The 23,701-nt window shown below is 52.3% G+C and overlaps 1 protein-coding gene across 3 annotated transcripts; it reads left to right on the top strand.

Annotated features, from left to right (window-relative positions):
• Positions 1-1,489: 1,489 nt before the first annotated feature.
• Positions 1,490-17,732, top strand: FAM76A (family with sequence similarity 76 member A). Of its 3 annotated transcripts, none has more exons than XM_042793646.1 (10): positions 1,490-1,619; positions 2,772-2,836; positions 3,642-3,696; positions 4,272-4,424; positions 5,289-5,446; positions 5,962-6,048; positions 6,708-6,839; positions 11,845-11,980; positions 12,446-12,547; positions 17,514-17,732. In XM_042793646.1, the coding sequence occupies exons 1-10, from the start codon at positions 1,539-1,541 to the stop codon at positions 17,523-17,525; spliced, it is 981 nt and encodes a 326-aa protein (XP_042649580.1). In that variant the 5' UTR covers positions 1,490-1,538; the 3' UTR covers positions 17,526-17,732. The 3 variants fall into 3 exon arrangements, with proteins under 3 accessions (XP_042649580.1, XP_042649579.1, XP_042649581.1); XM_042793645.1 differs by lacking the exon at positions 17,514-17,732 and adding an exon at positions 15,120-17,249; XM_042793647.1 differs by lacking the exons at positions 6,708-6,839; positions 17,514-17,732 and adding an exon at positions 15,120-17,249.
• Positions 17,733-23,701: the final 5,969 nt, after the last annotated feature.

Here is a 23,701-nt window from a genome sequence, read left to right as displayed (position 1 = left end):
TCAGCGTGCGCGCCAGTGCATGATCTGCCCTTGCTGCAGCGACTGGAATCCAACCCCACACCTGAAACGACACAGGGACAAACCCTCCCAGCGCCCGGAGCTGCCAGCTCCAGCACCCCAGCTGCGGTGGAAGCAGAGCGAGCGGTTTGCAGTGCAGACCCTGCCCCAAACCAGCGGGGGATCCACCCGCGCCCATCGGAGCCTCGGCTGCGCCTGGGACTCGCAGAGGAGCAGCTGCCCTCAGCGGGCTCGTGGCGGCTGGAGTCAGAGCAAAGGGGGAAACAAGTTCACGTAAAGGTTTTTCCTTTCACTGCAGACACTACCTCCCACTTCACTCTCCCTTCCTCTTCCTCCAATTCTCTCTTCCTCAGCCCTTCAGACACAGTTTTCACTCTGACCCTGTCTCCAGCCCTTCTGGCTCTGCTGCCCCCTCGGCTCCATCTCAAGGCAGAGACACCCCCTCCTCCCCACAGTCTTCTCCATCCTTCGCCTCCTCCAGACCTCACTCTCCTTCACCCACCTCCGCAGAGACCCGACCCTCCCCGCCGCAGCTCCCCAGCCCCGCCAAGCCCTGCCCTCACCCAGCCTCCCCTCTTCCTCCTGGCCCGCATTTCCCCCAAGCCCTGTCCTCCCTAACACACACCAGCTATGGATCCTGCCCCGGCTTAGCTCTGCCACCCCCTTCCTTCACCCTTCACCCTTCCCTCAGCCCTGGCCTGGCCAGGCCCAGCCCAGCTCAGCCCCCCAGTTCGGCCCAACTCAACCCCCTCCCCTGGCCTTGGCCAGACCCAGCTCAGCTACTTCCCCCAGCCCAGACCAACTCAGCCCCTTCCTCTGACTCGGCTCAGCCCGGCTCAACTCAGGCCCTTGCCCAGGCCTAGCCTAACCCAGTTCAGCCCAGCCCAGCCCAGCCCAGCTCAGCCCCTTCCCCAGGCCCAGGCTCAGCCTAACCCAGCACAGCTCAGCTCTTTCCCCTGACTCGGTTCGGCGCAGCTTAACTCAGGCCCTTGCCCAGGCCCGGCCTAACCCGGTTCAGCCCAGCTCATTCCCCTGATTCAGCTCGGCCCAGCTTAACTCAGGCCAGGCCAGGCCCGGCCCGGCCCGGCCCAGCCCCTTCCCCGGGCCCGGGCCCGGCCTAACCCGACTCAGCCCCTTCCCCCGACCCAGCCCCACTTCCGGGTCCCCTCCCGCAAGGCCTTGTGGGTCAGCCCCCACCCGCTGCCGTGATCTCGCGCGACCTCCCCAGCGCCGCGCGCGCCCCCGGGACGCGGCGGGGCGGGGCGGGGGTGGCATCACAGCGGCGCGCGCGGCGCTCCCCGCGTGACGTCCGCGCTTCCCCTTTCCCCACCGCCGGGCGGAGCGGCTCAACGCTCCGCCCCCTTCCGGGGAGTGACCGGCTCTTCGACCAATGAGACGCGGTTCAGGCGCGAGTGATGCGGCGGATGACCAATGGAGAGGGGGGAGCGGCGGGAGGAGGCGGGGGCAGGCGGCCGAGCGGCCGGGGCGGTTTGGGCCGCGCCTGTCAGCGGGGCGGCGGGATGGCGGCGCTCTACGCCTGCACTAAGTGCCACCAGCGCTTCCCCTTCGAGGCGCTTAGCCAGGGCCAGCAGCTCTGCAAGGTCCCGGGGGGCCGGGGGCGGCCGGCGGGGGTGCTTGGGGGACGGGGACTGGGGGGGGGGCGGTCTGTGAGGGAGCTGCTTGGGGGCGGGCCGAGTGGTAAAGGGCCGGCTCGAGCGCTGCTTGTGAGGGGGGATGTTTTTAAGGGGGCTGGGGGTTTTTAGAGGGGGCTGAGGGTAATTGGGAGGCTGTTTGTGAGGAGGCTCTGAGGGCATCTGGGGGGTCCGGGGCCTCGGGGTGCCTGTTTGGGGCCTGAGGGTACACAGGGTGCGCAGCTGGGGTCTGTGTGGATGGGGCCCAGGGAGCATTTGGGAAGTTTGGGGGGGCTGGAGGCATAAGGGCAGCTGGTAGAGCTGGGGTATGATACTGAGGGGCTACTGGATGGGGCATTGAAGGCTGTTAGGGAGGGCTGGGAGGATTTGGAGGGTGTTGGAGAGGGAGTCATGGGGCCGTTGGGGGGAAATTGGGGTGGGGGCGGGCGCTGTTCATGAGAGAAGGTCTGAGGGCAACTGAAGGCATGATTGTGAGTGAGGCTGTTAGGCAGGGGCATTTGGGGGATCTTGGGCCATTTGGGAGTGTCTGGGGGCATTTTGGGGGAGATCTTATAGTATCTTGAAGGAGGGAGGTGGCTTTTGGGGGTCAGTTTGGGTGGGTGGGGCAGTTTGGTTGGGGAAGAATGAGATGGGGGTGAGTTAGGGGATTGAGGGGTGGGAAATGGAGTAGCCTGGGATTGCTGAGGCAGATGGGACAAAGCAGGGCATAGGGGTGAGAGGAGAGTGGGTCCGGAGGCACTGTGGGCACAGGAAGCTTGTTGGAGGACAGAGGTGTGAATGACTGTGTCAGGACTCTGTGTTCCTGCCCTGGGAGGTGAGGCCAACCACTGTGACCCTTGCCTGTGGGTGTTGGGCACAAATAAGCCCTTGTTACGAATCTCAGTTTACTTCTGGCTCACCTGTGACACATGACATTCCTGCCACCCTTCTTCTGCTCTCAGCCCTTGTAAGAACAGCGTGAGTCTACAGGGAGGAAATGTTTTGAGTTTGATGGATGTGTGTGCAAGTGGTGGGAGTAGGGGTGAAGCAGGTGACCTAGGATTTCGGGAAGCAGTGCGAGGGGAAAGCGCTGCATCTCATCAAATGCTTCTGTTGTTGCAGGAGTGCCGGATTGCGCATCCCATTGTTAAATGCACTTACTGCAGGACTGAATTCCAGCAGGAAAGGTAGATGCCCACTGGAAACTGATGTTTTCTTTAGAGCAGATGCACATGGGGAATCGTAGCTTTTCTACACCTTCAGTGGCAGAGCCTTGACCTCTAGATTGTTGCTGTGGAAAAGTTGGGGGACCTTTGGCTTTCTTCAAAGGTCTGCTGGGCAAGTTGGTGTGCCTCTGAGGTGTCCTTAGATTTGCACCTTTTTTTGGTTTTTATTTTTGGTTAGTGCTCGGATTCTTCCAGTGAAGGATCTGGGTTCATCTTCCCATGAAGTTTCCTCTTACATGACTTCTGGTATCCAAAAATCATCTCCTAATGTGTTTCCTTTAACTGTGCTTTTGCCTTTTTGCACATTATGTGGCTCACAGAGGAAGGATTGGTAAACCCAGTAGCTGTGTGCAGGCATTCTGTGGGTTTTTTCCTGTGTTTGTTGGACAAATACACCTCTGTTCTGACCTGCCTTAACCTCCTCATTCCGAGCAGACCTCCTCCAGAACGGAGGCTGTCACCAGTGCTGAATCATTCCTGCTGCCAATTAGCTGATGATTGGACTCCTGTATTTGTAAGGACAAAAAACTGGTGTCATCTGGGGATGCCTTAATTAAAAGATACCTCCTAGTAGTACGGCTTTTTGGCAAATTATCCTCAACCAGATGGGGATAGGAAATGCACTTTGATATCAGAGTCCCTAGTGAAGATGAATACAGTCCCGCCACTAGAGAAAGGGCCTAGGGGAGACTGGGATCTTAACCACAGGGGTTTGATTTTCTTTGGGAAAGTGTTAATAGAATGATCTGTCCTTCTTTTTTAACAGCAAAACCAACACAATATGCAAGAAGTGTGCTCAGAACGTGAAGCTCTATGGAACCGTAAGTGAGGAGGGCTCGTTCTCACCAGCCTCTTTTCCTTTCATCTTTCTTGTCTTTATCCTGCTGAATCCCAGAGCAGTTTATGGGCTGGCTCTGTTGTAATAGCATGACTGATCAATAACACACAGGTCCCTCAAGCGTGAAGCTGTTACCTTTCCTCTTCTTTTACTACAGAAAAGAGCAGCTTTGCATCATTTGAGGCCAGGAAATGAATTATTCGATATCCAATAGAAACAAGAGCGTGCTTACACAAACTGAGATTGCTGCAGGAAGCAATGATAAATCCATCTTTTCTGCTTGTCTGAGATCTGAAAAAGCGATTTTGATTGCTTCTATTTTGGTGATATAGTATTTTCTAAAGATTTCGTAGCACTTGATAAATGGTCTGGGTGCCATGGCTAAATACACTGAGCTAGAGACCAGGCGTCCAAATGTAGGTATATCTCCTGGATCAGCATTGCAATTAGCTTGGAACGGGGAAATAAAAGTTCTGAAGTGATGGGGAGAAGGGAAAAGAGCAAAGTATTAATGTAATTAGAAGGCACTGCTGTATCAGATATTCTTGTTTCTTAAAGCCAAAACCCTGCCAGTACTGCAACATTATAGCTGCATTTATTGGAAACAAGTGCCAGCGTTGCACAAACTCTGAAAAGAAGTATGGACCGCCGCACTCCTGTGAACAGTGCAAGCAGCAGTGTGCGTTTGACCGGAAGGATGACAGAAAGAAGGTCAGTATCTGTAAAAGGAGGCCAGAAAGGTATCACAGCGATCATCTTACCATCTCCTCACATATTCTCTAGCATTTCAAAAGGGGTGTCTCTTTCTTAAAAGATTTTATTCTGGAGTTGAGCTTTGCTATGGGAGCTGTGTTTTGGAGCTGTTTAATCTTTGAGCCCCTCTGCTCCTTTTCCAGATCTACTGAGAAAGATTTCTTGAATTTAGCCTAGGGGTAGGTGGGCTGGCACAGGCAAAGGGGTCTCTGAGTGAAATGTGAAGTGCCAGCATGGGAAGAGGGATGGGGAACGGTATTTGTGCCACAGCCTGAGGAGCTGGAAGTGTCATAATTCCACTAGGAAACCCATTCCATGGCTTCTGCACACCCTTTGCTTAAACAACATAAGTGCTCTTTGGGAGGTGTGCATTTCTAAGGCTATGAACACCTATCATTCGTTTGGGATTCTGCACTGATAATCCCTGTCCTCCCACCAATCCTCCTCAAGCAGAGACCCTTGCTGTTTTGGTCTCCAGTGACTACCCTGTCACGTACCATTCCTTGGCGTTGCTTTGTCAGAAATCTCACGAGAGTTACCCTGTCCTGGTGAATGGGTGCTGTAAGACTGTCTGTAAGCAAAGCCTGGCAGAGACTGTAGTTACACTAGATAAGCTGCTATTAATGAGTACTGTCTGCATTGCACCAGCCACACCAGATGCACTTCTCACCCTTTCCAGGCATTCAAGGGAGCCTTTTTGCATCGCTGCTTGTTCATATGTGATTTTAAGCCTGAAGGTGCTTCTTCTCTTCTCTGTGTTTGGTTTGTGGGTGGGAAGCAGGACCAAAACTTCTTTCCCTTTCTTTCCCGCTCTCCTTCCAGGTGGATGGAAAGCTGCTATGCTGGTTATGCACACTGTCCTATAAACGGGTCCTACAGAAGACCAAAGAGCAGTGCAAGCACCTGAGCAGCTCTTCCCGGGCAAGCCTGCAAGAGAAGGAACAGTACAGTAGGCTCAGCAGTGGCAGTCACTATAACAGGTAACCTGCACGAGATTTTTTTTTTTTATGCAGGGTGAGCTTGCCTCTGGGCTGAGCAAACAGGGTGCTTGGCTGCTCCATGCTCCTTGGGTGTGCTTCCTGAAGTAACAGAAGTGCCCCGGGGCTCAGTTCCTCAGTGAATCTGGCAAAGTCAGGCTTTGCTAGTTTGCAAATCCTACTGTGCTGGAGTAAACTTGTAGTCCGACAGTGCTTCTTTGTGATTCAACTTACTAAACTTGTACACAATTAAAGATAAATTGCATTTGTAAAATTTAATGATTGAAATGTAGATTTTAAGCATGAGTTATTCACCTACGTACTGATCTGACTGATGCATTGTTTTCTGTTTATTTTTAGTCTCCAGCTACTCTTCAGGGAATGAATTTTTCATCATTCTTTCTTGCACTAGGAAATATGTTTTAATAGGTTCAAAGTGGGTGGGAATATTTATCTGCTGCTCTGTCTTAGACTGAAAGTCATTCAGGTTCTGACATAAATTTCCTCATTTTTTCTAGCCAGAAAACCCTATCCACCTCTTCTATTCAGAATGAAATCCCAAAGAAGAAAGCCAAGTTTGATGCCATATCTGCCAATGGTGACAGGTGAGCCTGTTACATGGGGAAATTGTGGGTGGGCGGTCTTGTTTGCTAAGTTTATATAAGACAGAGTTCTGTGCAAATAGCAGGAAGTGCTTATGCTAGAGCAGGGATCTCGGGCTTTGGGACCTTGAGGGGCTGCATTAGCAGCTTTCCAGAACCTGGCAGGTCAGTGCTGCTTGGAATTTAGACGTAGGTTTGAAGAGGAAAAGAATACTTAGTGCCTGTACCTGCTAGAATAGAAACTGCTTGTTGGCTGAGCTCCCCAACAGTCAGAAAAACTGCAGCCAGATCAGCTTTATCCTCTCCCTGCAGATACAGGGAGACGGGGGCTGTTGGCTGCGCTGTAGCGTTGAGCTCTGCAGGTTTTGTGCTTTCGGGGCTATCAGACTGATCTGCAGGGAGATCTGCCTCAGGAGAGGATCAAGACCCACCTCCCATTTCCTCTCCTGCCTTCTGGGGGAGGACTAAGCAATCAAACAGCTTTGCTGGAAAGCGTCCGATCCCATCCTGCTGCCACAGTTTGTGCTGGATTATGTTGATGCCAGCTGCATGTACAGCAGAATGGGAGTCACTAGCAGAAACAGGAGATTGAGATGGATTTTTATTTTTCACAGTCTTTTACATGCATATTTTCATTCCTGCCTTTATTCTCTGATTCTCAGCGTTCCTTCCTCTCCTGAGATGCTTTGTCCCCCTATCCAGAGTGCCCCGTCCACGTTGGCGCAGTGGGCTGCTTCCCAACAGAGTCTCGGTGCCCACCATTGTCCTGTTTCTCAAGGCACTGACATCCTGAAGTGAGATCACCTGTTGTTTTCTCCCCTGTTCCCCTCCCTCCCTGGGAACTCGTACATGGAAACTGTCCCTCTTGATGGATCTCTCTCCAAACAGCACTGAATTGGGAACATGGACCAGAGCATAGGCTCGTTAGTGCCAAAGGGTCTGTTAAAGCCACTGGTAATTAATTAATCACTACCTGCCTTGAATGTCTCTTGTCTTCAAAATCAGAGATCCCATCTCTCCTACAGATACTATTGACACCTTGTCAATGTTTGTTAATATGTGAAACGATACCACAGGAAGTAGAACTTAAATAGTTTTGTAGGGCAGTGGTTCCCACAGAGTGGTCTACAAGACCATTTATCATCTGAAAAGTGGTTTTGGTTAAAAGTTGGAAAAATTTAAGGATTAGCTGTGGCTTGGGAGCCGCAGCTGAGCACAGAACGGTCAGAGAATTCATCTGACTCCCTTCAGTGCTGGTGGAGCCAGAGGAGAGACTGGAGACAGGTCCCTGGTAGAACTGGTGCAGCCCATCAGTATTGCTGCAGCTTTGCCTCTAGAGAGGCTCCACTGCACCTACCGAGGCTGCTCTCTGGGCCATAGCACAGCTCCAGGTATTTTTATCTGCTCACTAAATCCTGGGCTGAGACCTAACAACTCGTCGTAATATGCCTGCTGGCTTGAAAATAGACAAGAAGCAAAAGGTCCCATGCTCTGGCATCAATTGCTCAGCCATTCGTTTGCAAAAGAGTTGCATGTATTAGTGGAAACGAATGCCTTCGTTTTGCTCGTGTCAGATGTTGTCAGGCTGGCTCCTGCCAAGGCTGTGGTCCTTGCCACAGACTTTTTTTGATGAATCCCAGTAACAAACTGTGTGTAATTTTAGCAACTACTGAAGAGCTCCAGCACTGTGCTGTAGAAGAGGCAAGCTGCAGCTGCCTTAAATAGACACATGGCTGTGTTTCTTGAGTGGAATAATAATGGTGGTTCATTGTGTGTTTTTGAAGTTGCTGGGTTTGTTTTTTTTGAGGGTGAACCCCCCAAGCCACTTCCTTGCACCATTTTCTCTAGGACTGTGCCCCCCCAGAGTCAGCTTGGGGTCTGGGTCACAGCCTGAGTGTAGAGTTAGGGTCTGCCACGGCACAAGGATGTTTTCAGCAGCAGCATAGTCTGGAGTGGGGTGATAAACACACTCAGCACCTCTTCACTGCTGAGATCAGCTACAACTTTGTGTAAAGCGTGTCTTGGCTCCAGCCAAACGTCTGGTGCAGCCTTCAGCTGAGCAAAATTTGGACGTACTTGAGCTCGGTTGATTTTGGCAACACCTCCAACATGGTTCAGCTTATCTGAAATTGTTGCTCCTTTTTGGATGCAATAGGATTTCCTTTACTGTGTCTTACTGAATTCCCTCCGTATGTTTTTGTTTACACGTCAGAGTGGATGTTGCCCCCAATGGCTGTGATATGGGACTGACCGCTTTCCAGTGGTCATTTAATGGGTGGCATTGAATGGTTCGTTCTGGGTGAGCTCTGTGAGGAGCTAGCAGCCCTGGCCCTGCTGTGCATGGAGTAGCTTTCCCCCGCAATGACTCTCAGCACATCTTGCAGCAGCCCTTGCCCTACTAATCCCACTGTCCTGCCAGTGCTGCTCAGTCCTGAGCTGCCCCTGTGTGTGTGAGCACCCCGGCTTCACCTCCAGCCTCCGGTGCTGCACTGGTCCCGAGTCGGGCAGTGCTTGGGGTCCCCATCCTCTTGTGCAAACGCTGCCAGAAAGTGTTTTCATATTAGACTCTGCAGATGAACACACAGCAGTCCCTTCCCCTGTGACTATAGACAAGGCGCTAAATTGTGCTTTTAACACCAGGCAATGATGAGTGCTACTGACTGAGCTGGCTGGGGGAGGGCAGTGATGCCGGAGGATGCTAAGCAGCAGAGTTCATTTAGTAAAAAGATTCTCATTTGCATAGAAAAGTCCTGATGTACACGTAAAGCACTGGGACTTGGGCTGAGCTGTGTCAGCTTTTGGTGGTGTTAAAGGGAGCAATAGTTCAGGTGCTGGTTCCTATTGCCCTGGATGGATTTTTGCACATGGGAGGATATTTTTGTCTACGGTAAAACTTGGATGCTGGTTCAGTCAGCCTGGTCTGTGCCTCTTTATGCTAGCCTGACTTGAATAGCAAAACCTTTAAGCTTGGCATTTGTTTTGCCTGATTTCAGCCATTTAACAGGTGTGGAGTTTAAGGCAGTCATTTTAGTTTCCACTCAATGGAGAGAGGCAGGTGTCTTTGGAAGAGCTCCATTTTTTCCTCTGTCTCCACTGAAAGCAACGGGAGCTCATCAATTAACTTTGATTAGAGGCATGCATTTTAGACTGTCCAAACATGGAGAACGCTTGTCCTACTGACCTGTCCCAAGCGGCTGGGATCCTGGGTATGGAGTTTATTTGTAGGGGAAATGGCTTTTTTTTGTTGTTTGTTTGGTTGTTTTAATTCTTAGTCTGTTTGATAAAGGAATGGCAGTTTTCCTTCTAATTTTGGAGTCTCAGGCTGCTTCCTTAATGCAGGGGTAAAGACAGAGAAACCTTTCATTACTAACTTGTCAGTCTTTCAGAAAAAAAAAAAGGGGGGGGGGGGAAGCTGCTGTGTTAATTATCACCGTGACACATTTGAGGGTGCATTTTGCAGTGACTGGACAGGAAAATACCTGCCTGTGCTCATGTACCTGACAGGAGGGGATGCCTGGACACTCTGGGCCCACTGTTACCCACTTGTGGGTGCAGACCCTGGGGCAGGAGGGGACCCTGGAAGCCCTGGGCTCGGATGCCAGGTCGGTGGCTCCGTGCGAGGCTGGTGGCCCGTCTGTCCCTTCTCCCCGCTGGGTGGCAGGGCCGGCTCTCACCTTCTTGGCTCCACAGCATGCTCTGCAACAGGAGCTGCCAAGAAGGGGATTTTTCCTGCCAGAGCTGCTCAGAGAAGGAAATGTGAACATCTCTCAGCGCTCTTTATCACCCCAGGACACAGCAGGAGGAAAGCTTGCCTGGGCAAAGGAATGGTGTAAGCAAGAGTTTGGGTTTAGCCAGAGGGAATCGGTGAGGAAGCCTTTTTTTCTCTGTGCAGGATGGGGTTTTTTCTTTCTTTATTTCTTCTCTCCTCCCCAGCATATTTGCACTGAGTGGGAAATTAAAGCTCCTGTTAGTAGCATGCTTGCACATAGAAAAGTGCTGGAGCACCCACCATCATCTTGCACAGCCTCCACTTGGGGAAACTGTACTCAGGAGCAGTTTTAAAATGGAGGTGTTCTCTGCTAGCATGTGTGTATGAACCTCTTCTGCACTTGGCAGCTGCACAGCGTGATGAGCGCAGTGCTAGATCCAGCGTACCCAGAGACCTGCCGCATCTTACGGCGTGGGCTCTGCTGTCAGCAGGTTTTAACCACGCAAGACTCTTCCACCGTGGGCTGTCTCCTACAGACCCTCAGTTCTGAGTTTTCCTTTGCCAAGCTGTCTCTCCCAGTGCCTCAGGGCTATCCTGTGACTTTCAGATCTGTGAAGCTGCCCCTGCTTAGTTTCCCGCTGTAGATCCCCAGCACAGGGGTAGAAAGAGCCTTTTCTTCTGCCATATCCTCACTAACCAGTCCAATCAATGCAGACCGTGCTTTTTATTAGAAAATGGATTCTTTCCAGGCACTGGAGGAGACCCCTGTGCGAGGTGAGCAGCCAGTACTTTCCGCCTCGTTGTACAGATGGGGGACTGGAAGGCCAGAGGTGACAGCCTACTTGAGAGAGGCAGCGGTTCCAGTTCAGGCTGTGCCTTCCCCAGTCCACCGCAGCTCCCAGCTTTAGAGCTGAACAGAGGCTTTAGGACATGTGTTGACCTACTCTGGAGGCTTTAAAAAAAAAAAAAAGTCAGGCTTCAGGTAACCCTGCCTATTTATCTTTATAACAGCAGTGCTGTCTGATAACGGCCAGACTTGAAGTAATCTTCTAGGTGAAGCTTTGTTGTCTTACTACTGTTAAATTTTTATACAGCAGTTTCAGGTGTGTGCAGCTGGGAGCATGCTGCCCTTTTAGCACCAAGAGATAAAAACCAGACCATTACAACAGTAAGGAACAGAAGGCAGGCAAAGATCAGGTGAGCTCCCTGGGCCTGTAGCTGCAGCTTATCATATCTTATGATCTGAAATATTCCTGTAGCACAAGACTCTGCATGGCTGCCCAGATCACTGGGTATCTTGTAGGGCAATTGTGAATTACCAGTGCAGTGGCGTGACTTGTGTCCAGATAAGTTTTCAGCTGCTCACTCAGGTTTGGGGTAGCTGGTGCTGTACAAATGGTGTGCTCAGCTATTTCTCTGTCCTCCCAGAGAGAGTCTTTCCTGCTCCGAAGTGGTAATAAGGCTTCTTCCTAAATTGCTCTATCATGGTTGAATCAAAATACAAAAGTCCAACATGTCTTTTTACCCGTTTCCCCTGCTGAGGACAGTGCTGACTTTAATCTAGGTGTCTCCCTTTGCTTTGTTTGTTTAACTTGGAGGTTATTTGTTTCTCTTTCATGTTCCCTCCTTACCAGAATGTTTGTTTATATTTAGTGAAAATTTTTGCTGAACATCCAAGGACTGCCAGTGAGCAAAGAGAGTTCCTAAGCGGTTACATAAAGTTTCATTAGCTCTCTGATTGCTGTCCTTAACCATTTGGTTTGAAAAAGGATCCTTACTGTTTGAATGGTTGCTGCAGGCACTGGCCAATGGTCACCTAAAGCAGTTCCATGTCCCTGCTGATCATGCAATAATACAACTTGATATATCACACGTAATCTCTGTTGCCTGTCATCCCGTGTGTTTCGCAAGTTCCATGTGGCATCCAGGGCAGGGCTACAGGTAACACCTGCATTCAAGAAATGTTTGGAGGACACAACGTGTGTCGTGAAATGATTCCCATTCTCTTTCGAGTGCCGTCTGTGGGAGTTCCCCTGCCTCAGTGAAGAGAAGGGGTCCTGATGAGAGTCTTTCCCTCTTCTTTGCTGCAGTTTTTCTCCGGACCTCGCCCTGGACTCTCCTGGCACTGACCACTTCGTTATCATTGCCCAGCTGAAGGAGGAAGTGGCTACTTTAAAAAAGATGCTGCACCAGAAAGATCAGATGATTTTGGAGAAGGAGAAGAAGGTACAGCCCTTGGCTTGCTTCCCCCTACAGCATGCTGACATGTTCACACAGATCACACTCCAGCAGAGTCTGGCTTTTTTATCTTGGAGTGAGCAGGAGATTTTTCTGGCTCTTTCCAGGCTGCCTTCTTTCCAAAGTTAAAGAGGCTTTCTGGACCCACCTAGGAGATCTCATTTCATAAAGGGTCATTTTCTGACCACAGTCTGAGACCTCTGTGTGGAGGCAAGGCTGAGAAAAAAACATGCTGCTCCTTGCAGAAACAGTCCTGGCCGCTCCTGCTTCTCTGTGCCACTCAGTGATGTGGTTCTGGCCTCGTTGGGCTCCCCCAGCCCACCCCAGCATGTTTCTGAACTCATCCAGTCTCACACAATTTCTGCAGAGGCAGTTTCTGTGGCAGGGTGTGTCTGGGGTGAAGGCATTAATTTCTTCTTCCAGCTCAATTGCTCCTTACTGGTTTACCTGCAGATCACAGAGCTGAAAGCTGACCTGCAGTACCAGGAGTCACAGATGAGGGCAAAGATGAACCAAATGGAGAAGACACACAAGGAGGTCATGGAGCAGTTACAGGTGACAGCATTTTTGTTTTAATTTGCTGAGCTGTGCTGAACCCAGGAGTGACTGAGGACACTCCTGATCACACCACCCCGTGAGCTTCTGCACACACAGCTCTGCTAACGCTTCTCAGCCCTGTCCTACAGCCTCTCTGCTCTGCCAGGCAAGCCCCTCCCCAGCCCTGTATCAGGCTGCAGTGTATTGTAACCTCTATTTATATCCTCCTTGCTGCTCTCTACTCAGGCTCAGACCTACTGTACTGTAAAGTGCTGTGTTGTGTCCCCTATGGACTAGATGGGAACCATCAAACTCATTTTACCTATTGCCAAAATCAGGTTTGAACCTGTTTCTCCAGACTGCAAACCTTTGTCAGCTCCCTGCACCACGTAACTCTTAATGTGATTTATGTGACCAGTAACCAGAAACAACAAAGCTCGAGAAACAATTGGCAGTTCTTTAGCCCTGTATCTCTGTAGTCCAAATAAAGAAGTCCCTGAGCTCGAGGGAACAGGGAGAGCAGGATTCCTGTCATGGCCATGGAAACCCTGGGCTGACTATCGGCACGAATACGCTCTGAGCCACCGAAGAGATCAGGTTAAAGGGGAGCTGGTTACAGGGAAGAAATCAGACAGAGAAATGAACTTTGCACCTTTTAATTACCCTGGGGTATATAATGATCTAAAGCCCTAGCGATGAGAAATGGGAGGGGATAAGACAAAAGGCTTATATTCCCCCTGAGAAAACAGCCCCTCCTCCATCAGCACACACGCAAGTCAATTCTCAGAGCGGAAGATGGGTTTGGGAGACCTCAGCTTCTGTCAGAAAGCTGGTGCCTTTGTCACAATGCACATTCTTGAGCCCTGTAAGCCTGCCTGAAGGTTGGAATATCTGTGTGGTGTGCAGCGGGGTGGACGTGTGTCCCGCTCCTCGTGAGCTGGGAGGCACTGGTGGTTTGTGTTTGAGGGACTGACGACAGCCAGAGCCTTCTGTCTCTGTTCTGCTTTATTGCTCCTGCACCGCCTGTGTCAGCCCGGAGCTGTTTCTATCTCGTAGCTTTGGGTGGCCTGCAAAGAATGACTCGGGTTTCTTACTCCAGTTCTCAATAGACAATTTTCCAGTAGCGCAAACCACCACTTTTTGGTTGCCTTGACAGCCTTGGCCATGAGGTCAAGGGCTAAGTGGGAGATGGCCCCGCTCCTCGCAGTGGCTCCCCAAGGCAGGGCACGCTGGTTGCTCGGCGTGCGTGGGGCCAGCGTTACCCTGCTGCTGCCTTTGCTGTAGCTCACAGAGGACGTCTGCCTTGAGAGCTGTCGGACACCTTCCAACAGCCTTAAACTTGCTCAAATCTGAAAAGAAAGAGGAAACATCAGATCCGCGCGCAGGTTTGCCTGCCCCCACCTGCCTCTCCCGGGTGGAGAGGGTTTGCATGTCTGTGCTGTTCTGTACCTAGCTGGGACTGGGACTGCCCTGAACTCGTTCTCTCTGGTGTCCAAATGTTTTACTTCAGCTGGTATTGACTGAGGCTCTGGAAACTTTCTTCTCTGATTCAAAAATAAAAGTTCAAATCCTCTCGGTGTATTGTAGGTGCCTTGAAGTGTTCATCTGATTCCCTTTTTGAACGTGCTCTTGGTTTTTATTATTTTGTCATTGTCTTTTCATGGGGGGAAGCAGGGGTGCTTGTATTCTTCCAGTCTGCAGGAGGCAAAAGAAGCTGCTTTACCACACGCAGCACTGGAGCAGAGGGTTTAATTGCTCTTCTAACCCTTTGCATATTCATTCATTCACTGGAAACTAATGCAGAAGACCTGTATCTGGCTTCACATGGGTTTTACCCCTCATCCTACAGCTATGGCATGATTTACTTCATAGGCTAGAGGAGAGCGAGCTCAGAAGTTTGGTAAAAGGGGCTTAGACAGATTTGTTGGTGAGTTGCCATGATTTTTAATTCGGTGCAAACCAGAGAGACTGGAAGTTGTTACATGTTGGTGCTCTGATGGGTTTGAAAAACCCCTAGTAGGGATGCAGGGTCCGTACAGAGCTGAATCCTGGTAAAATGTTGGTGGCATGCGAAGAAACCGAGGGTGAAGCAAAGCTGGAGAACAGTGAGCTGCTCCGCCCTGCTTTTTTGATGTGAGAGTGTGGGGTGGGGGAAGTTGGCCTTCAGCTCACTAAAACAAGAGTCAGGATGGGGACCTGAGTCACCAGAGTTTTACTCCGTCGCTTCTCACGCTGTCAAAGCACGGCGGCTGGTGAAAGGGGAAGGAAGGAAAGCCAGTCCCGCTGACCTTGGAGAGTGTCCCTGGCTGGCTTAATGCGAGTTGTGCTTTGGTCACCTTTCACCCTGGAGGCTGTTAACTTTCAGCCCACTTCTCAGTTCCAGCGGGGGGAAGTGATGGGAAGGGCCCCTTCTGGGTGGTTAGAGAGGAGATGCCGGACTGGAGCTCGTGCTGTGATGCCGCGCGGCAACATCTCCCTCCTTTTTTCATCTGCGCGCAGGATGCCAGCAGCTTCTGTCCAGGCAGTTCTAGGATCCCAAGAACTAATGCTGATCCGTGCCATTAAATACCCATTTTCACTGTGTTTCCAGGCCAAGAACAGAGAACTCCTGAAGCAAGCAGCTGCCCTATCGAAGGGCAAAAAGCCTGAGAAGTCGGGAGCAATAACCTCCCCTTAAAACCAAACCCCCAATCTGGGAGCTTTCCCCAGCATTAGCCAAGGAGTCTAGGAGGCCTGCCTGCTCGCTGGAAGCCAAAACCTCAGTGTTGTCACTATCCCACTGCCGTGGACTCGATGGAAACGCCTGGTGTGTGTTGCCTTTTCGACAGCATGCTTGAGCGGGTCTGGTTTCGATCTCTGTTGAATACCGATCTGAATCACGGGGAGAGGTCCCAGCCGTCCCAAACCCCCCCCTCCCCAAAGTACTGTTTTCTGGAAGAAGTTTTTTTTCTTTCCTAACCAGTTACTACCACTGCCAAACCCTTTCTTTAGCAAACAGGAACCTGCTGCATTAGAGACTTCCTGCTGGTTCCCAACCTGCTGCTGTGAGGCAATAGCCATGGCCAGTTGATACGCAGATAAGACGGGAGCTGCGTGTGGTGGGAGCTTGATTTTTCTTGAACTGTTCCCTCTTCAAAAGGAAGCCGATAAATCACCAGCCCAACAGATGTTACTGGAAGGTTGTGCCACTGCTGAGAACGGTTGATCCAGCTTTTTGAAGATGCTTCCAAAATGGGGGCTATGTATTTATCTTGGAAGTTTTTTGTTTTGGTTTGTTTTGTTTTTCTTCTTTTCTGTGTCGATTTGGCAAACCGAACTGCCTGGTTTTGTGTTTTCTTGTTTTGTTACAATAGCTTTTGAGTTGAGAGCCAGAGCATAATGATACAGACCCAAACCCACCCCGTATTCCCACCGGAGCCCTGGTTACTTGGTGACCTCTGGGGCTTTGATGAATTCCACAGCTTGATGTGATCAAGCGTCTTTTACTCTGTTGCTTTACACGAGGAGAGTTCAAGGCTTGGACGTTCCCTCTGTTCCCCTCAGTCCCTGGGTTGAGCTCGCCCTCTTCTCCCCAGAGCTCTCTTCCAGCTGGAGATGTAGGGGCCAGGTTGGCTCCGGGAAAGCGCTTACTCAGGCAGCGACCCAAGCCAGGGAGTGTTTCTTGGGGCTCTCCAGGGACATTTCTCACTGCTGATGAAAAGCCAGCAGAATAAAAGGGCTATGAAAGTTCCCTGTGACAGGGATGTGCTTCTCGGAAACAGCACCCAGACCACAGCCCCTTCCAGCGAGGCCAGCTGGGGTGGGTGCTCCCCAGGCTCCGTCTCGTGGGGTGAGGGGGGGGCAGGATAAAAAGCACTTGGCTGCTGCGGGGAGGGGAAGCACCGCACAGCTCCGGGCTGGCAGGAGCTCCTCGGCCTCCCTGCACCCAGCTCCCTTTAGGGTGTGAAGAAACATCTCAGGGTTTGGAGATCCTCGGGGCAGAGGAGCAGGGGATGAAACCTTAGTCTGGAGGGTGCCGAAGGTAGGTGGTGAACAGGAGAAACCGCCCTTTTGAGGCAGGGCTGGCTGCTCTGTCAGGGTTTTTGTTAAGATTTTAACTAGAGATTGTGATTTTTTTTTTTTCATCCTTTTTTTTTTTTTGTTACTAAAGATAATTTTACTCAAAGGCACTTTCTTTTGATGATGTTGGCTTCCGGCATGGAAGGAGCACGCTGCAGCATCAGACACTCTGCCATGTGGTTTTTTGTTCTTTCGGGTTTTTTTTTTAAGAGACTTCTGATGTGAAAACAAAAAAAAAAAAAGAAAAAAAGTTGTTACACTTTGCCAGAGTGTGACAGCAGAAAAATACTCACCTAATTTTATACTTCACATGTTTTTAGAAAATGAGGTACATTGGTGGGATTTTTTTTTTAAATGGGGGCTTTGCTTTTTTGCTTCCCTCAAGATACGGAAATAGAGGGAGAAAGGCCCTGTATATACTATTATGTTGGGGTTTTTTTAATTGTGATAAATTGATCATGCAGTTGAGTAGCTGATAATTTGTAGTAATAACATTGTTTCTTTGTATGTTTGTAATGAGATTTTAAAAGGGATGCTTTGATTTGTACAAAACTCTGACAACTGTAAAAGTGTTTTAAAAAATCCTCATCTGTGTCTGATACTTTCTATTTGCCTTAAAGAAAAAAAGAAAGGGGGGAAAAAAACAAAAAAAAAAAGCAACGAGAGCACCCTTTCCTGCCTGGAACTGATTTATTTCCTGCTAGCAGCTGCCTGGTCGAAGCATCCATCGTGCTGCTTCAGGGTCTGGTGCGTATGGGAAGGAGACGGGATTTTGCTATTGTTTGGTTCGCTCCTACTTTTGTTTCTGTCTCTAAATCCTCCCAGCCAAGCCTGTTGCTAGGATCCTCGTTCCTTGGTTACATCCAGCTTCCCAGGACCCATCCGGCTGTATTCGACAAGATCTATTCTCTATTTTCTTCCCCAGCCACATGAATGAAGACAGAGCACAGAAACGATACCATCTTGGTAGGAAAAAGACAAGAGGGTAAGGGGTTCTTGCTTTTAAGATACAGACAAAGTGAGTAAACACCATTTGTGCGTCTGAAGTCTTCCCCTTATCTCAGCCATGAGTCTGGAGCAAAACCAGGTTGGTTTGGGTTTTGTTTGGGGTTTGGGTGTTTTGTTTATTTTTGTTTTGTTTTGTTTTTGGGTTTTTTTTGTTTTTGTTTTTTGTTTGTTTTGGTTTGGTTTGTTGGGTTGTTTTTTTTTTTTAAAGCTACTTTTCCAGCAGAAATTCGATAGCGAGAAGCTCTGCGGAGATTCCCGTTGGGAAGCGCCCCCGTCCTTGTGGGAGCGCAGGGTGGGAAGAGGCAACCCCCAGCTCTCCCGGAACACCGCAACAGCTCTTCCAGCTCGGAATAATCTTTCCATATTACATTTTTCCAAGCCTGGAGCTGCGCACAGAAAACAGCCATTTTTCTGGGAACCATTAGTTGGGACAAATAACCAAATTCATCGTTAAATGAGGCGAAGAAGAATAGTTTCTATGAGATCTTTCTCATCAGTGCTATTCTTCCAACCTCTTTGTTATTCTTCCAGCCTCTCTGGCTAATGGTGCCTGTGAAAGCAGAGGCTGATGTGCTCTGGCTGGAGTTTTCATCCCGGATTTGCCGGATTTCAGCCCCCTGACCTAGCGGAGAGCTGTGGCGGGGGAGGCACGTCCTGCTTCAAGGACTGAAGCTGCTCGGCCTCGCCGAGTTTCTGCGGCTCAGGGCGATGCCCCGTACAAACGCCTGTGCTGGCGCAGACCAAAAACCTGGGCTAGTACCCTCGGCCTGGGGACACCCGGGTGCCAAACCAGCACGGTTTGTCCCCTGTGTCCTCCACACCAGGGGGACTTGGAGGCGTCCTGAGGCGAGCATTGCATCTCTGGCCTCGGGCAGCTCCTCGTCCCTCCTGCTTCGGCTTGTTTTTCAGCTGAAAGTGCCTGAATCGCAAAGGCTGGTCCCCCGTGCACCAAGGGGAGCTTGGCACCTCTCTCCTGGTTAATGCTACCCAAGCGTGCCAGCGGTGCTTGGCGCTCACGGGGCGCTTTATCTGCGCTGAGCACGAACCTTGCCTGGCCTGGAACGGGCCCAATCCGCCTGGTTTCCAGCAGGGCAGGAGATAAACCAGCGCTGAGCCGCCAAAGGCTGAGCCCTGAGTCACCGGGCTGAGCTGGAGCCAGCCGAAGATCCCGGCGCTCTGAGGGGGGGCTGCTCCCTTTCTGCCCCGCCTGGAGCTGCAGGGAGGATTGCAAACAGGTCGCAGGCGATTTTTTGCAATTCCTGGCCAGGCCTTGGGTAAGGAACGGCTGGCTCCTGCCTTTGGCTGCTAGCGCTTGCCTCCTCTCTGCGGTTTATCCACTGCTTCTAAAGCAGTTTGGATGCTTGCAGAAGGATATATAATTTTTTTTTTTCATTAATTTGGGGTTGCGATTGCTTTATTTCTATTTCAAAGCTTTAGGAAAATACAGCTTTTACAGTAACAAACATGACTATTACATACTGATCTCAGCCAGCTGCTAGTAACAAAATAGAGGTCAAAAATGAGACTCCCAGTTTTTTGGTCAGTGTTTTTCCCCATTCCACTCACTTCAGGTGAGCTGATACTTGGCTGCCCCTTGCCTGCTTCCAGCAGAAATCTCTCCCGAAGATGCAGAAGCTCAAAGTTTCTGGAGTGCTGACCTGGGGAGCTGGAGGTGGTTGCATTTTCAGGGCACAATGAAAACTTCCAAAGCATTTCCTGAGACCTACTAACCAAGAGGACTAGATTTACTTTTTTTTATTTTTTAAGTAATTACTTGAATAAATATCTCCTTTCCAAACTTGCAGGCCCCCTGGCAAGGATCTGAAACTTCAGTATGTAAATTAACATAAACTCTTTTGCAGACTGACAGCGGGTACTTGCAGCAGAAGTAAACCGACTTAACCAGGCGGTAATTACCCACAAACACACTCCCTTCCATTCCTCCCTAATTGCTGGGGCTTTCTGGGAGCGCTGGCTCAGGCAGCGTGCCCTGGGGGGGCAGCAGGCTTTAAAATTAACTTCAAAAAAAAAAAAAAATACCACTAAGGATCTTAAAATTCTTTAAAGCTTTAGTAGCTTGTGTTGTATAGCTGAGCCAGGAGAGGTAAAGCGCAAGCCTTGTTCCGGAGAGGAGGGAAGCAGGAGGAGCTGGGCTGGGCAGAGAAGTGGAATGAGCTGTGTGAGGAGTCGGGGCTCCTGGCACACCCGTGGGGAGAGTGGAGGGGGGAGCCCTGCAGAAAGCCAGCGGGGTTTTAGGGTTGGGAAAAGCTCAGCATTGCCTGTTGATCTCAGTCATTTGCTAAGGGGGTAAAACCGGCAGAGGCAATGAGCCCTGCTCCTCCGGGATGGGGCTTTCCCCTTTTTCATGAGATTTTCATCAAGAAATCTCAGCTGCCCTTTGCCTTCTTCCAAAGGAAATCTCTAGAGGTCCAGGAGTCCAACGTCTTTATCTGTCCTCAATATTCAGTCCCGGCTCCTGGAGCACATGGGGATAGCGGCTCCCCCCTGCTGCTCTCCCCAGAGGCTCCAGAGCAACAAGGATCACTCACCAGCACAAACCAGTACAAGCCATTGTTTCTAATGTGTTTATGCTATGAAAGCCGAACCCGTCTGCCCGCAGCGCAGAAACCCTGACGGAGCGAGGTGCTGAGCTCCTGAGGGAGCGAGGTGCTGAGCTCCTGACGGCCCAGTGCCGAGGGCCACGTTGGGTTTCTCCTTCCCTGCGCGGCTCCAAACGCTGGAGCTGCGGGGGGATTCCCTCCCCCAGCCCACCAAGGGTCTGGGCTTCCTGCTTCCAGCCCACCAAGGCCGGGGGGGCCGGTGGGTTTTCCCACCAGAGGCTGTTAGTGGGGAGGTGTGGGGTGACCAGCCACGGTGGCAATCCAGCCCCCCAACCTCCGGACAGAAGTGAAACGCGTAAAGGGAAACGCTGCAGCGATGGGGTGCGTCTTCTCTGCTGCAGGGGGGGGGGGGAGTCCCTGCAGAGAGGTCTCTGCTGCTTCCATTTGTCCTCTGGGGCTGGGCTGGCCAAAACCACCGGGCTGCTGAAGTACCAAAAGGCTGGACAAGGCAATGACTGTTCTCAGCCAACCTTGCTATTTGCTCTAAGGTGACTTATCTTAAGCAATCAGCCTTGCCTTCCTGTTTAGCTTTCTTGCAGCGCACTGTTAAACTAAAGCAAGAGACTTGTACAGTCAGCATCTTGATAACTAGGGCACTGTCAATCCCTAAGTAATTACTGAGCCGTTGCATGTTTCCCATGATAGGTGTTTCTGGAAACAGCGTGTTTGGGTTCAGCTCTTGGGTTCCTCTCTCAAGGAAATTTTGCTTCTCCTTTGCCACCCTTTTCCTGATGAATATTGTAATGAGCCCAGTAAACCCCTGTGAATCAGCCAGCACGGAGAAACCCCCCTGCAGCTCTATTTCCCTGAAGAACAAGCACTGCTGAGCTCAAATTGGGACAAAAGCTGAGACCTCAAGCACTCTTGGGTGAGGCTTGTGGGACGAAAGGACTCGAGATGGTGAAGCTGCTTTGGCACTGCCGGGCACAGCTCGGAGGTGGCTCAGAGGGTCGTCTCCTTTTCCCAGGCTGCTGCCAGCGAGGGGAGATGCCGGTGCCAGCCTGAGCCGGCTGCTCCGCGGGCAGGAGCATTGCACACAGGCCAGGAAAAGTGCTGAGGCTGCGGAGGATGTGCCGCCTGCCTCTCATCGGCCGGGGGGGTGGGCTGACCCGGGCCCGCCGAGCAGATGGGGGATTTACGTGCCGGTCCGTATTGCCGAGCGAGTGAGCGAGCACGCTGCCCGGCTCGGCGACCACCCGGCCATGCCCGGCCCCTCCTGGCCCTGCTCTGCCAGCTCCGGGGCACACGTCCTCCCGGCACAGCCCGCGGTGTCTCCTGAGGGGATATTTTTATATTAAATATTTGGCAGCATCTCCAAACCAACCCTCCGGCTGGACCACTGCCTGATGCACCACCACCCCCCCCCCACCAGCCCTGGGGTCCCCAGGTCCATCTCGGCCAGTCGCCCTCGTGTCCAGAGCTTTTTGGGGAGGCAGAAAAGGGAGAACAGGGGCAGCCCCCACCTCTGCTTTGCTCCCACCGTGTTGCCTTTACTTGTGCAAAGGAAGAGGCGGCTTTTCAGCTCTAGGCTGGTGTGTTCAGCCAGAGCAAACACAAAGCTCAGGTGGCTGCAGCCCGGGAGCAGGTATTGTCTTGGCTCTTGCCCCCTGTAAGGCAGCTCCGGGTGTCTCTGCAGGGTGTGAGGGAGCCAAAGGAGCAGGCGATGGAGCTGGACAGAGGCGACAGGGGCTGAAACAGCAGCTCTGGCCCCAGGGGAGCGTGGGGGCTGGTTCCCCTCACAGCACGCACCACTGAGACCACGGAGCAGGAGCAATTAAAACCCTAATTTGTTCCTCGTAAATGCCGCAAGTGTAAATGCAGAAGCAGACACCTCCGGGTGGCCAAAGCCGCCCAGAGCCCACACCCTCGGTGCAGAGCCACACTCGCAAAACACCCCTAAAAATAGCGCGGGGTGTTTGCAGGCTGCGGTGCGCCACGAAGGGGACAAGGACAAGAAGCAGCAGACCGGGGGACATTTGAAATTTGCTCTGTCCCCTCTCCCCACAGAGGTTGGTCGGCTCTGCCACCAACACCGTGCCACCGAGGCGTGCTGACACGTTCGCTGAACAGGCGAAAGCTCAGGCCCGGAGCCGGCGGAGGCTGTTGCCAGGCAAAACCTGAGTTGTTTGTGCAGCGACTCCTGTTCGCTGGACTTTGCCATGTGCAAGCTGTCAAGCAGCACCAGATTGTTATCAGCGCTGCTGTCTGGGGCTGCCTGTGGTTGCGGGTTTTATTTTTACTTTTTTTTTTTTTTTTTTTTTTTCTTTCCTTCTTTCACCTTCTTTTATTGGGTTTGGTGTTTGTTGTTCAAATGGCCAGGAGCTGCGCAGAGGATGGGAGGGGAACGCTGCTCGGCAGCTCTTGGGGTTCTTCTGCAGCGAGCTGATCGAGCTGCTGGGTGCAAAGCTGGGGGAGCCTCGGGGAGCAGCGGGGTGTTCGGGGGGGGGGGGGGGGGGGGGGGGACGACACACGGCGACCCATGGCCGCGGGGCCGGCTCTGTGCGCAAGGTAAGGGCAGCTGAGGGATTTTGGACAAACAGCCCTGTCCGTCACGGCGCGCGGGCTCCTCGCCATCAGGTCTCTTTTCCCTTCGGCCCCAGGAGACGTTTTCCCCCACTCCCCGGCGAAGCGAGGGGACACCTCCCCCTTGGAGCAGCGAGGGTGCCCACGGGAGTGCGAGACCCCCTCCCGCCGTGGAACCGCCCCGGGCGCACCACCCCGCGGCGAACTACAACCCCCAGCATCCCTCGCGCCGCCGCTCTCGATTGGCTGGCGGCCCGCGCGTTGGCAACGCCCCCGCCTTTCCATTGGTTGAATGGGCGTGCGGGGGGGGGCGTGGTTTCTCGTCGCCCCCCTCCCACCCGCTATGAAAGCGGGGCGGGCGCCGCGGGTCCCGCGAATGTCCGGGAGCCCCGGGGGGAGCTGGGGACCCCGTCCCGGGCGGGGGGGGCCCGGGGCCATGCCCGGTACCTAGCCCCCGCGCTGCCATGCTGCTGGCCGGCTCGCCGTGCCGCCCCGCGGGGCTGGAGGAGTACCGGGGCTGCGGGGGCGGCGAGGTAAGGGCTCGGCTCGGTGCTCGCCCCCCCCCCCCCCCCCGCCTCTCCCGGGGGTGCTGCCACCTCGGGGGACCCTCGGGGAAGGGCTGGTGGGAGTGTGTGCGTGTGTGTTTGTCCCCTCCTCGCCCCGGGACCGCTGTGTGTTCCCCCCCCCCCCCCCGCCATCCAGAGACCACCCCCTCTCTTGGCTGGCTGCAGGGAGGTCGGGCCAGGCTGTGAAAATAACCTAAAAAAAAAAGAGGGGTGCGGGAGCAAGTTGGGGTGCTGGGAGCCCACGCAAGGGGTCCTGGGGATGGGGTGGGGTGGCTGGATGGGGAGATCTTGGGGTGTCGCGGCCCCTCCAGCAGCAGCGCTGGGTGGGGAGCGGGCAGAGGTCCTGCCCGTAGTCATGGGCCGGGCGGCGAAGGGAAACTGAGGCAGCGGCTGGC

This window comes from Tyto alba, unplaced genomic scaffold, assembly GCF_018691265.1.
Source record: "Tyto alba isolate M040663 unplaced genomic scaffold, T.alba_DEE_v4.0 Super-Scaffold_20, whole genome shotgun sequence".
Classification (NCBI taxonomy): Eukaryota; Metazoa; Chordata; class Aves; order Strigiformes; family Tytonidae; genus Tyto; species Tyto alba.
The sequence above is the reverse complement of the archived record's forward strand: the minus strand, read 5'-3'. Positions and strand labels throughout refer to the sequence as shown.